The 14,461-nt window shown below is 41.0% G+C and overlaps 1 protein-coding gene across 1 annotated transcript in view; it reads right to left on the reverse strand.

The window, feature by feature from the left end:
- The window catches only part of LIN52 (lin-52 DREAM MuvB core complex component), a 55,004-nt gene that overhangs the window by 31,701 nt on the left and 8,842 nt on the right, over nt 1-14,461 (reverse strand). The window contains exon 5 of the mRNA XM_034418087.2: nt 8,217-8,300. Within this exon, the coding sequence (XP_034273978.1) occupies nt 8,217-8,300 (84 nt within the window). The remainder of the gene's footprint in view (nt 1-8,216; nt 8,301-14,461) is intronic.

A 14,461-nucleotide genomic window follows, 5' to 3' on the forward strand; every position in this document is an offset into this window, starting at 1 on the left:
GATCGATCTCATTCGAGACAATGATGAATCCGCATACAGACGGGAGGTTGAACAACTAGCTTTGTGGTGCGACCAGAACAATCTGGAACTGAACACACTCAAAACTGTAGAAATGGTGGTGGACTTTAGGAGAAACCCTCCCATACTACCACTGCTTACAATACTAGACAACACAGTATCAACAGTAGAGATCTTCAAATTTCTAGGTTCTACCATATCTCACGACCTAAAATGGACACCCAACATCAAAAACGTCATCAAAAAAGCACAACAAAGAATGTTCTTTCAGCGCCAACTCAGAAAGCTCAAACTGCCCAAAGAGCTGCTGATAACAGTTCTACAGAGGAATTATTGAGTCTGTCATCTGCACCTCTGTAACTATCTGGTTTGACTCTGCGAACCAACAAGACAGACACAGACTTCAGAGGATAATTAGAATCGCAGAAAAAACAATTATTACCAACCTGCCTTCCATTGAGGACCTGTATATGATATACAGGTCCTCCTTATACCTGTAAAAGTCAAAAAGAGGGCTGTGAAAATATTTACAGACCCCCTGCATCCTGGACATAAACTGTTTCAACTCCTACCCTCAAAACGACGCTATAGAGCACTGCACACCAAAACAACTAGACACAAGAACAGTTTTTCCCCCGAACGCCATCACTCTGTTAAACAAATAATTCCCTCAACACTGTCAAATTAGTTACTAAGTTTGCATTACTATTAATCTTCTCATTTTTCCTATCACCCATCTCCTCCCACTTATGACTGTAACCTTGTTGCTGGTATCCTTAAGATTTATATTTACTCTTTCCCTATGACTATCATTAAGTGTTGTACCTTTTGATTCTTGACTAATGTTTCTTTACTTTTATGTATTCTGAGAGCGTATGCAAATTCCTTGTGTGTCCAATCACACTTGGCCAATAAAGAATTCTATTCTATTCTATGAAGCCATTATTTTTAAAAGATAAATTTGTTTCATCAACAGTCTCCATTCTGATTGGAATACAGAATGTATACACCAAAGAGTGAATCATCAGTTTAACCGATTATTTTTTTCCTCTATAACAGTTATCCTCAGAACAAAATTACCTTCTACCATATAATGATGCTATTTAAAGCATAGTATACTAAGCAGTTTGTAAACAGCATAAGGGAACATGAACTCCTTAAAACAATTTCCAATTGCAGCAATGTTAAGAGTACATGAAGATGCCACAAATTGAATTTTCAGTAAGGCAAGTGTTGTAGGAGGAGCAAGTTCACATTAAAATTATTTCAATGGCTAATTTAACCTAAGTGACATTTCATACTTTTTAAAAACTAAATAATGCAGGATTGTGGGCTAGTCCTTAAAACTGAAGTGCTTCAGATTGCCAGGGTTTAGGAAGGAACTGAAACAGCTAATTGTTACTGCCTAATGAATTGGAAAAGGGTCTTCAATAGAAGCATGGTGGCAGCGGAGGATTGGAGATTATCTGATAGAGTAAAAGGAGGAAGCAAGAAGACCAAGTCTATAGATAGCAATGGAAGATAGCAATATACGTGAAAACTAGTGAAAACTAATCCTGAAACAAAAATAAATGAGTGAAAGAAGTAACCAAATCTTATGGGATGAGGAAAGGAAGGGATTTCCTTACCTTTGGGCAAACCTTACCTTTGAATAAGAGGGGAGAATAAGAATATTGTGAGTGCCAAGAAAAAGATTTGTGATTTGGGCAATAACGTATTTACTTTTGCAGGATCCAATCTGGGTCAGTCACCATAGTGTTTAATATTCTGAGCTTTGGTCTGGTCCCAGTAAGCAACCCAGATTGCATCTTGCAACAATATCCTGGGATACGTACATTTCATTCGTGATATCTACTTTTGTTATGTATTCACATTTTATAGTTATCCTTTACCATCTGCAATATGTCTTTCTACAGAGTTTCTGTTTTTATTTTTTGGGGTGTTTCTGTGTGAGAAACTCATTGGATTCCTTCATCCATATCAAACATTTTATGCTGACATCCATTTTCCTTCAAAAATTTAAATGCACCTACAGGCCTAAAAAAACTTGATCATCCTATTTTATTTCACCATCTCTCATTTCTAAAAGCTCACTATTATATTCATAATATGACACAGGCAGTTTAGACAGTTGACGTGAAAAATCATTCAACTCTACAAAATGAATCTAAGTACCACTTTGGGGCAATATATAAAGCCTTTCCCAAATACAATTTGGCTTGAATTTCTGTTTTTTTCTTTTAAAAATTAAATCTTAAATGATCCACAATGTATCCCTATTGCTTAGCTAATGAGCAAGCTGACTGGATCATAATCTCCCCACTCCAAATCAGCTGAATTATGCTGCTATTTAAAGGTGCACTACATATCAACAAATAATATTGGGCAAAAATTGAAAAAAAGTACAGAGGCAAACCTTAGGACATAATATCAATCCATTTAAAATAGAATAGTTTTTAAGACAATACATGTCTTTCCCTAGTGTGGGGAAAAATGTGTTGTATTACCTATAAAAAAAAAACATTTAGAAAATGTAACTAGGAAAGTAGAGCAATTAAAAATCACTTTTGAGCCATTTACAGGTCTCTATCAGCCACAAGTGCCTGAGAGCATCATGCTTGGTGTGAGTCCCCAGAGAGTGATCACGTTTCAATTACTATCACTAACATTAGTCATTACTGAGGTTGGCTCAGGTCCCCAGGGAAGGCAGCTTGCGATGACAATACCCAGTTTCTCCCTGTAATGCAATTCATTAGGCAAAACAGAACAGCTGGGACAGGCACGTGTGGATTTGAAGAGGGCCCGCCCCAGTGAGACCTCTTGCTCAAACTCTCTCTTGGTTGGGAAGGGAGGGGATCGACTTCAACCCCCATGACAGCTGTAGAGTCCTCAGGGGACACTCTGTGTTTAATCACTGCTCTTTAAGCTCAAGGAAGGCATTTGATTGAGAATTTAAGATAATGGCACTCCAGCTTGTAGCAGATTATCAGGCATCTGATAAGGACTTGATGACATTTTATCATGTTCTAGCCTACAAAAGTTAATGAGGCACTTAGATACTGTCTCAGATCCCTAGTCTAGTATATTCTATTTCATAGATGGCTTCTCCAGAGCTAAAAGGGCCAGGAATGCATAAAGAAGGAAGCTGTAACTATTTCTGCAGGGTCTTATTTTCTAACATAGTATAACATTTCCACTGACAAGTTGTGTTATAAAATAACAGTAAGAATGTTGACTTGTAGAACTCTGTGCAAGAAAGAGAAGATTGTGAAAAATGGAAAGATCTAAAAATATCTCAAGGCTCTCAAGCCTACTGAACACAGACTGAAGTCAATTTCGTTGTATGGGTAAACTGTGTATACACGTGCAATGACAATAAAGTTGTTGTTGTAAAGTTGTTGTTGTTGTTGTTATTATATGCATAAGCTTAGGCCTACATATCTATGTCCTAATAAATGTTGTATTCCATAACCAACTCAGACAAGGTAAGTTAATAGAAATGTTTTTGTACTTTACCTTTGGGTAAGAAAACTGGGAGTAGACAAAAAGGTGTGCTGGAATACACAACTCTCAACAAGTTGTGTATTCTAGCACACATAATAATAGTTGAGAACCAGCATCCAGAAAAAACAGTGCATATAGCATTATTATCTCTGGTTATTTTACTATGGCTTACCTCTGAGATTCAAGTCCAGGACTACCTAAACCAAGTTGGGTAAACTAAGAGCAGCACATGATGGGATAATGGTAATAAGGAAGAGGCACAGCATCAGCAACTGACATGGTGTCCCAGGAATATTGCTTTCTCACAACCTGAGCCAACAAATTCTTTCCCAGTTTCAGAATTTGGAGATTCAGTATCAAATATAAAACAACTGTTACATATGGCTGCTATCATGATAGCATTGTAATGCACTCATGAATATCATTATAAAACAGAATATCTTAAAACTGAAATTATGATCAAGTACATGGCGCATCCATGTTATTACTTCAAATATCTCATAGTGTGTAAAGTAACATAGAAGCTACAAAGCCACAAAATGTCTGATTTTTTTTTGTCAGTGATCCTTATCCAACAATTACAAATGAACACAGAAGCACACTGAATGCTTGGTATATTTAATTTAAATTCACAAAATTTTCTTCTGGTACTGAAATCTTGAGGCAATAATAAAAGTAAAACATCTATGCCAAAAGAAATCAAAGATAAAACTAATAGTAATAGTTGCCTTGGTACAATCCCAAAACATCTGGAGCATAACTTGAATACCATCAGCATTGACAAAATCACCATCAGTCAATTGCAAAAGGCAGCTTACATCCTGTAATATCATGAAATAACTTCTGCTATCCCAAGTCCTTGAGAAGGACTCAGTAGGTGGATAGAAATGTCAAGCCCAATCTAAATATCTGACTATGAGACCAACCATAGTAGAATGTTTAGAATGCAATCTTACTATAGTCTATTAAAATTGTAATGAAATAATTGTTTACTGTACGGTAATATTTACAGTAATTACCATACTATTTGCAAGAAATTTTACATATGATTAACATATTTTATAACATTATCAGTCAAACTACATTTTCACATGGAACTGCTTTCTTTCTGCTTCTCTTGTCTTTCAAATGTAGCTATTCAATTCAATTAATTATTCATTCATTAGTTGACAGTAAGAAGTGGGATGGGAAAACCAACAGTAACTAATATCTAGCTTCAATTTCCACCCCAATCATTGCAAACTAATCTCCTGATATGTTAATATAAACTCAAGAGTGAATGCTACTCCGCCACTAGTAGCAAACTGTTCTTCCCCAAGAGAGCCCTGTAAAACAGGACAGTCACTGACAGCAGTACAATTACTGACACAGATACAGACTTTATGGACATGTTTATCTCTGCTGTAAATCCACACTCTCTCTCCACTCTGATTCACAAGTCATAAAGAAATTGCAGATAATGAAAAAGTTGGTGAAATTTACAGCATGTCGGAAACCTCAGACAGCCAAAAGAAATTAAAGAGCTGACTGGATATAAATCACACAGGTACAATTAAAAGTTCCCATACCACCTTCACTTCTAAAAGTGGCATACAATCCAACACATATGATAAAAAGCTGAGGTCACGATCCCCAGGCTGAAGGTAGTTAAGAACATTATATACCGAAATTAGCCAATTTAAGTGCCTTGCGCACATCCAAATTTCCAGCTGGCATTTGAATACTTCAGCTTTGAGGCAAAAATCCTTACCAAAAATATCTCAAGTTTTCATAAGTGAAATAAACTGCAAACAGAAAGGTAACCATTTAGTTTCCTCTGTAGCATCATGCTCCCCTCTCCTTTTCTTGCTGCTTTCTATGATCTCTCTAAATTTGCTTTAGAGGTCTGTGAGAATCTTTGAAGCAAATATGGACAGTCTGGAGACCAAGGGGAAAAACTCTTGCTATTACAGTCAAATCTTTCACTAGTGTTAGAATCAGGTCCTTGGTTACTTTGCCTTTGCTAAAGAGGAAGTACGTAAAATAAAAAGATTTCAAGACTGCTCAGACAATTAGGTTTGGATTTCATTGCTACCTCCAGAAAAATATAATGTAGATAAAGTACCGGAATGAAAATCTGAAAACTTTTCTAACGTATGCATGTAATCAGAAATACTGGAAAATGTTAGTAGTCTATATAGCTGGAAAGAGTTCATTACAGATCTATAGGACTGTTACTTTGGAGAAACACCCTCCATCCAGCTATATTACATGATTATAATTACTTTATTAACATGCTAACTATTGGAAGATCTGAAAGAGCAGGTTAGGGACAGTCAGGGATGGCATATAATCAATCAAAGATTAACATGTTCAGTCAGTTGTGATGCTACAGAAACATCAAAAATATACATAATACATACTTTCTTATGCAAGGAAGTATTTCTAAGGCAAAAAGCTTTTACTCAAACAAGTACTTGTGTCTTAAAGCATTAAATTTATAATTTGGTGAGCTTGCAGATCCATCTTTGTCACTGGATCTTCAGAAATCTTCTATAAAAGAATATACTTTACCAGCTTAGATAGGATGCCAACTATAGTCTTACCTAGAAACCATAGGCTACTTGGTTTCAATGATGCATGAATAATAGAAATTGTTTGTTTAGATAATTACAATTACCTTTGTAGTGACAAAATATGACTGCTACATTAATTACTATATTGCTAATATTTTATTATCTTCACTAGCTCTGAGTTCATTTCTGAATGTACAGATAGCTAGAAACAGCTTTTGAAAGCAGCACTAAGCCTTTTAGAAGACATGACTACTTTAACAATTCAAGGAAGAATATGTTGCTCATTACAATGTACTTTGTCAAGTATGCCTTCTGAAAGCCTTCCACAATTGTATCAGACTCTATGTAAATATCCCTCTTCATGAACATAGTGGAAGGTTTACAATTGTGATGCCTCTGAGATGCTCTCTCAGGATTCTTAGGAACAGAAGACCACTCTCTTGGATTACCAACATCAATAATAAGCAGAATTATTTTGTGGCAGCAAAGAAAATGTAGTAACAGCTTTATTAGAGGAAATATTAATAAAAGGTATTACAAATGTATAGCTGGAACTAACTAAAGAACCAGTTAGGCTTCAAAGGACTAACTCAGAATTCTAAATTTTAACAAATTACAAAAAATGCTCCTAAATTTGCATAACTTCCAATAAAGGATAACAATTCTCAGTAAAAGTTCCCTACGAGAACAGAGGACCATTGATAGAAAAGTAACAAATATACACAATTTAACTTATTACATTTGATCAATTCATCGTATCTTAAAATTGTTAAGAAGTTCAATGGGAGCTTCCAACAGCTACACATGTATTTCCCAATGTCACGGTTCTAATCAGCCATCTGCTGCCACCCAGAGGCTACGTAAAGTCTATTTAGCTATCTCTTGGATCTTTTGAACAGTTATTTCACAGTCTTACAATCAGTAAGGTAGTATTTAATCTTGAATAACAAGAATCATTGTGAAGCAGGGATGAAATGCTCCCAGTTCGGACCAGATCGCTTGATCCGGTAGCGATGGAGGCGGGTAGTTCGGAGAACCGGTAGCAAAAATCCCTACCCCCCCCCCCCCATGCCCAGCTGAGCCGCACAATCATCAGAGGCTTTTTTTTTTACTTTTAAAAGCATTTTTTCTACAACCTCTTTGGCCGAAAAAATGCTTTTAAAAGTAAAACAAAAAGCCTCTGATGATCGCGCGGCTCAGCTGGGATCATCAAAGGCTTTTAAAAGAAAAAAACCCCTTTTTTCTTTTAAATGCCTCTGACGATCCAAGCTGAGTTGCCTGATCGTCAGAGCCTTTTGAAAGCATTTTTTAAACAATCTCTTCGCTGAAGAGGTTGTAGAAAAAATGGTTTTAAAAGTTAAAAAATTGGCCACGCCCACCCATTCACATTACCCCCCCACCAAACCACGCCCACAGAACCGGTAGTAACAAATTTTAGATTTCACCACTGTTGTGAAGGGCTGTAAGCTACACTTCTGCCATATTTCAGTTTGAGCAGTTCCATTAGCAGACAAACATTGCTAGCATGTTTTCCACTAAAATGCATTAAACACTTAGCAGCTACTGCATTAATTTTTGATAGCAATAATAAAAATCCTGACTTTAATGTGAATGCATTCGGAATGGAATCTATAAAGGCTGCTGCACAATTCATAAAATGGTGCTAGTATGGGCCCTGAAATGTCAATGTTATTTAATCCAGGACTGGTATCTATGCTGTCAACAAAATGGTGCTTGTTCTAGTCTTTTCAGGAATGAATAGTACTGAATTGCTAGAAATGAAGATCACATTGGCATATAGCAGTCTATTTTATTTAATGCCTTTTGGAATTTGGTGGATTACAAACTGTAGGAATTCCAAACTACCATAGGGTACCAAGGGGTTAGAGGAACAAGTATTTACTTATTTATATAATAAATTTTATACAATCATTTGAAATAGCCATTCCCATTTTTGGGAAGAGAATAGGAAAGATTTTATAAACTAATAGTACAAAACAGAATATATTGCTGTCATCATCAATTTTTGATACCTAATCCCTATAGTTAATTAGTATGAACAGATTGAACATACATAAGTATATGACGTTTTCCTGCAATAACCCTACTGTATTTTTTAAGTATCTGTGCAATACTTACATTCATCCAGTCCCAACTGATATGCCAAATTCTGTAAACCTCTAACCTTCTCCATCAGATTAGCTGTAGTGAGACTTCCCAGCTCTAAAGAAACGAGTATGTAGTTTACAAACATTTGTCATTAAATAATTAATAATGAATGAATCATGTTTTTATTAAGAGTCGAACCCCTAATACAGGTAGTCCTTGACTTACAACCATTTGTTTAGTAACCGTTTGAAATTACAATGGCACTGAAAAAAATGACTTTTTTCACACTTATAAACATTGCAGCATCCCCTATGATCACATGATAAAAATTCAGATGCTTGGCAACTGATTTAGTTGCAGTGTTCCGTGGTCATGTGATCACCTTTTGTGACCTTCTGACAAGCGAAGTCAATGTGGAAGCCAGATTCACTTAACAACTGAAAAAGAAAGGAGTAAAATAGGGAAAAACTCACTTAAGAACTGTCTCACTTGGCAACAGAAATTTTGGGCTCAGTTGTGGTCATAAGTCGGGGACTACCTATAATAATAACCAAGCAGAAAGTAAAGGCAATTTGATATAATAATTGTACAAATTCTGCATGTAATGAAATTCACTATTTTTAGAGGACACACTGTATCTGGTTTTACACAGAAAGAGACTACATTTGTAAGAGCCGTGGTGGCACCATGGTTAGAATGCAGTATTGCAGGCTAACTCTGCCGACTGCCAGCAGTTCGATTGTGATTGACTCAAGGTTGAGTCAGCCTTCCATCCTTGATAAAATGAGGAACCAAATTGTTGGGGGCAATATGCTATTTTGTAAACAGCTTAGAGAGGCTGTAAAGCACTGTGAAGCAGTATATAAGTATAAGTGCTATTGTTATTGGTATTCCATGTAACAGCTGAGTACCTCTCTGATAGTAAGGAAAAGATATATTGTAATTATCATCTGGACAACCTGGAAGATATAATGTAAACAGATGAAGTTAGTTTTTTCCACATATTGTTGTTACGTGTACAATAAAGCAAGACACGACTGGTTGTTTTGACTACATCTAATCTCCATGGACATTTTTTCACTTTGTTCTATTACGTTTGATATTGACTTAGATTTGAAGTTTCCTGATAGGAAAATTTATTAAACTGTCCTCCAACAAGCCAGATAGCATTCCATTAGAATGGCTATGATAGAAAACTGCTACAATTAGGCAATTCCAAGATAGTGAAATATGGAATATATTTGTGAATAAGCAGAGAATTGTAGGTATCACAAATGCCCCCAAATTGGATTCGGTTTATCCATAGATAGGCTTATCTGCAAGTATATATGGTAAAGTACTTGTTAAAGTACTCATACCCTGTATATATTCATATATAAACTCATGCAAAGGTAAGCCTATCCTTGAATTTTTAACTAATATATCATAGAAAATGGACTCCCTGCAGATTGGCTTATCTGCAGGTGGCACATTTTTCATGGAATTTTGGTTAAAAATTCAAGGGTTGGCTTATCTATGAGTATATATGGTAGTCATTCAACTCCATATTAATAGTTAATCACTAAGACCAGCGGATATTAATTCATATGGTTCTGTAATTCTATGTGTCTTGTAACTTGGTCTTTAAGAATCACTCTAGCTCAGGTATGTCAAACTCAATTTCATTGAGGGCCGCATCAGGGTTGTGCTTGATCTTGGGGGGCCAGGGTGGGCATGGCCAGGGTGGGTGTGGCAGCTCGACATCACTTGTGTTGGGGGCGTCTGTGGTGGCCCGAGCGCTCTGTCAGCGAAAACTGGCTCCCAAGCTCCGTTTTGGCTGTGATGGCCTTCTGCAACCATTTTGCCAGCAAAAACTGAGCTCAAGGGGGCCACACGCAGCCCTCCCAAGCTCTGTTTTTGCTGGCAGAGGCACTCCAAGCTGGTCGTTCGCTGTTTCCAGGGCGGCCCTGCGGGCCAGATCTAAGCACCTTGTGAGCCAGATCGGGCCTCCGGGCCTTGAGTTTGACCCCCCAGATCTAAAGAATATATTGAGGGAAGATACCACAACTGAATGGTCTATTTAAACAGTGTATAGTTGTTTTTAGCATGGAGTATACAGGTAGTCCTCAACTATCTGAATTTCTCCTTAGGACTTAGCTTTCAGACTTTGGTCTAATAGTTAAGGCATTAGGTTAGAAATCAGGAGGTTGTAAAGTTTTAGCCCCGCCTTAGGCATGAAAGCTGGCTGGGTGACTTTGGGCCAATCACCAGGAGACCGGGAGTTCTAGTTCCACTTTAGCCATGAAAGCCAGTTAGGTGATTTTGGGCCAGTCTTTCACAGCCCTACCCACCTCACAGGATTGTTGTTGTATGAAAAATAGGAGGAGGAAGGAATGGATGGATAAGAAGATGGAATTTGTATTTTTCCCCAACACCCATTTTCTTCTCCCTTTCATTTTTTTCTTTTTCTTTGGCTTTTTTTTTCTTTTTCTTTTCTTGATAGGAACTGTTTTGAAAGAACTATTTTGATCAGAAAATGATTTAGAGAAGTGGTTCTCAACCTTAGCAACTTTAAGATGGATGAACTTCAACTCTCAGAATTCTTCACTAAGGTTGAGAAACACTGAATCAGAGGATATGTAAATTACAGGTAGTCCTCAAGTTACAACAGTTCATTTAGTGACCATTCAAAGTTACAATGGCATCAAAAAAAGTGACTTATGACCATTTTTCACACTTATGACCACTGCAGCATCCTCATAGTCATGTGATCAAAATTCAGACACTTGGCAACTGCTTCATATTTATGACGGTTGCAGTGTCCCAGGGGTCATGTGATCCCCTTTTGTTACTTTCTGGCAAGTGAAGCCAATGGGGAAGCCAGATTCACTTAACAACCAGGTCATTAACATAACAACTGCAATGATTCACTTAACAATTGTGGCAAGAAATGTCATAAAATGGAGCAGAATTCACTTAACAAATATCTCACTTCACAACAGAAATCTGGGGCTCAAATGTGGTCATAAGTTGAGGATTACCTGTACATGGACCAATGCAAAGATTTAACTTTTTCAAGGACACTTTACATGCAAGTCCCAAAAAATCAAGAGGCATATAAAAAAAGAGGTGGACCTTTAATCATGTGATTGTGGCTGCCATTGTGACTTTTTCAACCTGCACATCCCTCAGATGTCCCAAGAGGCTAAAATTCAGCAATCACACCCAGAGAACACACACAAAATGTACATAACTCTTGTTTTGTTCTATGTCAGGGGTGTCAAACTTGATTTCATTGAGGGCCACATCAGGGTTGTGTTTGAGCTTGGGGGGGGAACTGGGGAGGCACAGCTAGGGGGCATGGCCAGCTCAACATCACTCGCATCAGGGGCACCTGTGGTGGCCTGAGCGCTCTGCCAGCAAAAATGGGCTCAAGAGCTGAGTTTTCGGCTGCAACGGCTTCCTGCAACCCTCTGCCAGCGAAAACAGAGCTCAGGAGGGCTGCACGCTGGTAGAGGCACCACGGGCCACTCCTTTGTTAATTAATTAATTTATTAATTTAATTTAATTTGTATACCGCCCTTCTCCCAGAAGGGACTCAGGGCGGTGAACAGCCAAAATTAAAAAACATACAAATGCAAAAGTTAAGATAATTAAAAGAATTAAATCATTGGCTACCCAAATTTAAAACCCCAAATCCATAAAATTTAAAATCCCAATTAAAAACCATTTAGGCTAGGCCGGCTTGATGAAATAAAAACGTCTTCAGGGCTTTACGGAAGGTCCGGAGGTCCGGGATCAATCGTATTCCAGGAGGCAGCTCATTCCACAGGGCGGGTGCCCCCACAGAGAAGGCTCGCTCCCTGGGGGCCGCCGGCCGACATTGCCTGACCGACGGCACCCCGAGGAGGCCCTCTCTGTGAGAGCGTATTGGCCGGTGGGAGGTTATCGGTAGCAGCAGGCGGTCTCGCAAATACCCTGGCCCTAAGCCATGGAGCGCTTTAAAGATGAGAACCAACACCTTAAAGCGCACCCGGAAGACCACCGGGAGCCAATGCAGCTCGCGCAGGAGAGGTGTTACGTGGGAGCGCCACGTCGCTCCCATAATCACCCGCGCGACCGCATTCTGCACCAGCTGGAGCCTCCGGGTGCTCCTCAGGGGGAGCCCCATGTAGAGAGCGTTACAGTAGTCCAGGCGTGACGTAACCAAGGCATGAGTGACTGTGCACAAGGAGTCCCAATCCAGAAAGGGGCGCAACTGGCGTATCAGGCGAACCTGATAAAAAGCCCCCCTGGCCACGACCGTCATATGCTCTTCTAAAGACAGCCGTGTGTCCAGGAGGACGCCCAAGTTGCGAGCCCCCTCTGTGGGGGTCAGTGACTCGCCCCCAATAGCCAGCGATGGCACCAGCTGGCTATACCGGGACGCCGGCATCCACAGCCACTCGGTCTTGGAAGGGTTGAGCCGATGACTGTTCCTCCCCATCCAGACCCGCACGGCCTCCAGACACTGGGACATCACTTCGAGGGCATCATTGGGGTGGTCTGGGGTGGAAATGTACAGCTGAGTGTCATCAGCGTACAGATGGCATCGCACCCCAAAACCACGGATGATCTCACCCAGCGGCTTCACATAAATGTTGAACAGGAGCGGCGAGAGGACCGACCCTTGCGGCACCCCGCAAGCAAGGCGCCTCAAGGTCGACCTCTGCCCCCCTGCCAACACAGACTGCGACCGGTCAGAGAGATAGGAGGAGAACCACCGCAACACGGTGCCTCCCACCCCCAGTCCCTCCAGCCGGCGCAGCATGATACCATGGTCGATGGTATCAAAAGCCGCTGAGAGGTCTAACAGGACCAGAACAGAGGAACAACCCCTGTCCCGAGCCCTCCAGAGATCATCCACCAATGCGACCAATGCCGTCTCCGTGCTGTACCCAGGCCTGAAGCCGGACTGGCACGGATCTAGATAGACGGTTTCATCCAGGAACTGTGGGAGCTGTCGCGCAACCACACTCTCCACAACCTTCGCAACAAAGCGAAGGTTGGAGACCGGACGATAGTTTGCCAAAACGGCCGGGTCCAGAGAAGGCTTCTTGAGGAGGGGCCTCACCACCGCCTCTTTCAAGGCGGGAGGCAAGAAACCCTCTCTCAGAGAAGCATTTATGATCCTCTGGAGCCAGCCTCGTGTTACCTCCCGGGTGGCCAGTACCAGCCAGGAGGGGCACGGGTCCAATAAACATGTGGTTGCGTTTAATCTCCCCAGAATCCTGTCCACGTCCTCAGGAGTCACAGGGTCGAACTCATCCCAGGTAACATTCTCAAGACCAGCCTCAGTCACCCCGCCGGGATCTACCCAGTCAGAGTCCAAGCCTTCCCAAATCTGAGCGATTTTATCGTGCAGATACTGTGCAAAATCCTCAGCCTGCCCTTGCAAGGGGTCCTCCCGTGCTCCCTGATGTAGGAGGGAGCGGGTCACCCTAAACAAGGCGGCTGGGCGGTTATCTGCCGATGCAATAAGAGCGGAAAAGTGGTTACGCTTTGCCGCTTTTATCGCCACTAGATAGGTCTTAATATGAGACCTAACTAGTGTTCGGTCGGATTCGGAGCGACTCGCCCTCCAACCACTCTCTAGGCGTCTTTTCCGGCGCTTCATCTCCCTCAGCTCCTCGGAAAACCAAGGGGCCGGGCAGGTTCGGCGTCGGGTCAGAGGCCGCAAAGGCACGACTCGGTCCAGAGCACCGGCGGCTGTCCTATCCCAGGCAGCCACCAGATCTTCAGCCGAGTCGTGTGCCAGAGTTTCAGGAACTGGCCCAAGCTCCCTCTGGAACCTATCAGGATCCATCAGGCGCCTGGGGCGGAACCACCTGGTCGGTTCCGCCTCCCTGCAGTGGGGTGCAGTGGTCGAAAGGTCCAGTCTCAGGAGAGAATGGTCCGACCATGACAGGGGTTCAATAACTATATCCCCTATATCCAGACCACTCCGCCACTGACCAGAGATAAAAACCAAGTCCAGAGTGTGTCCTCCCGCGTGAGTGGGGCCATGAATTAATTGTGTCAGGTCCATGGCTGTCATGGAAGCCATAAACTCCCGAGCCATCCCAGACGCCCTGTCGAGTCCTACCGGAGCTCGCCATCAATGGAGGGTGTGGGAGGAAAAGGAGTGGAGATAAGCAGCCGCAGCGAACACACAAATAGTTCCTGGATAGCAGCATTCAGGGCGATGATTGATGACGTTGCTGGGCCTCTCCGATTCTGCTGTCCTCGCTGCTCTGGTGCTCGCAGCTGTTACTGTT

The sequence above is a fragment of the Pantherophis guttatus genome, chromosome 1, assembly GCF_059756535.1.
Source record: "Pantherophis guttatus breed Tessera chromosome 1, ASM5975653v1, whole genome shotgun sequence".
Lineage (NCBI taxonomy): Eukaryota > Metazoa > Chordata > Lepidosauria > Squamata > Colubridae > Pantherophis > Pantherophis guttatus.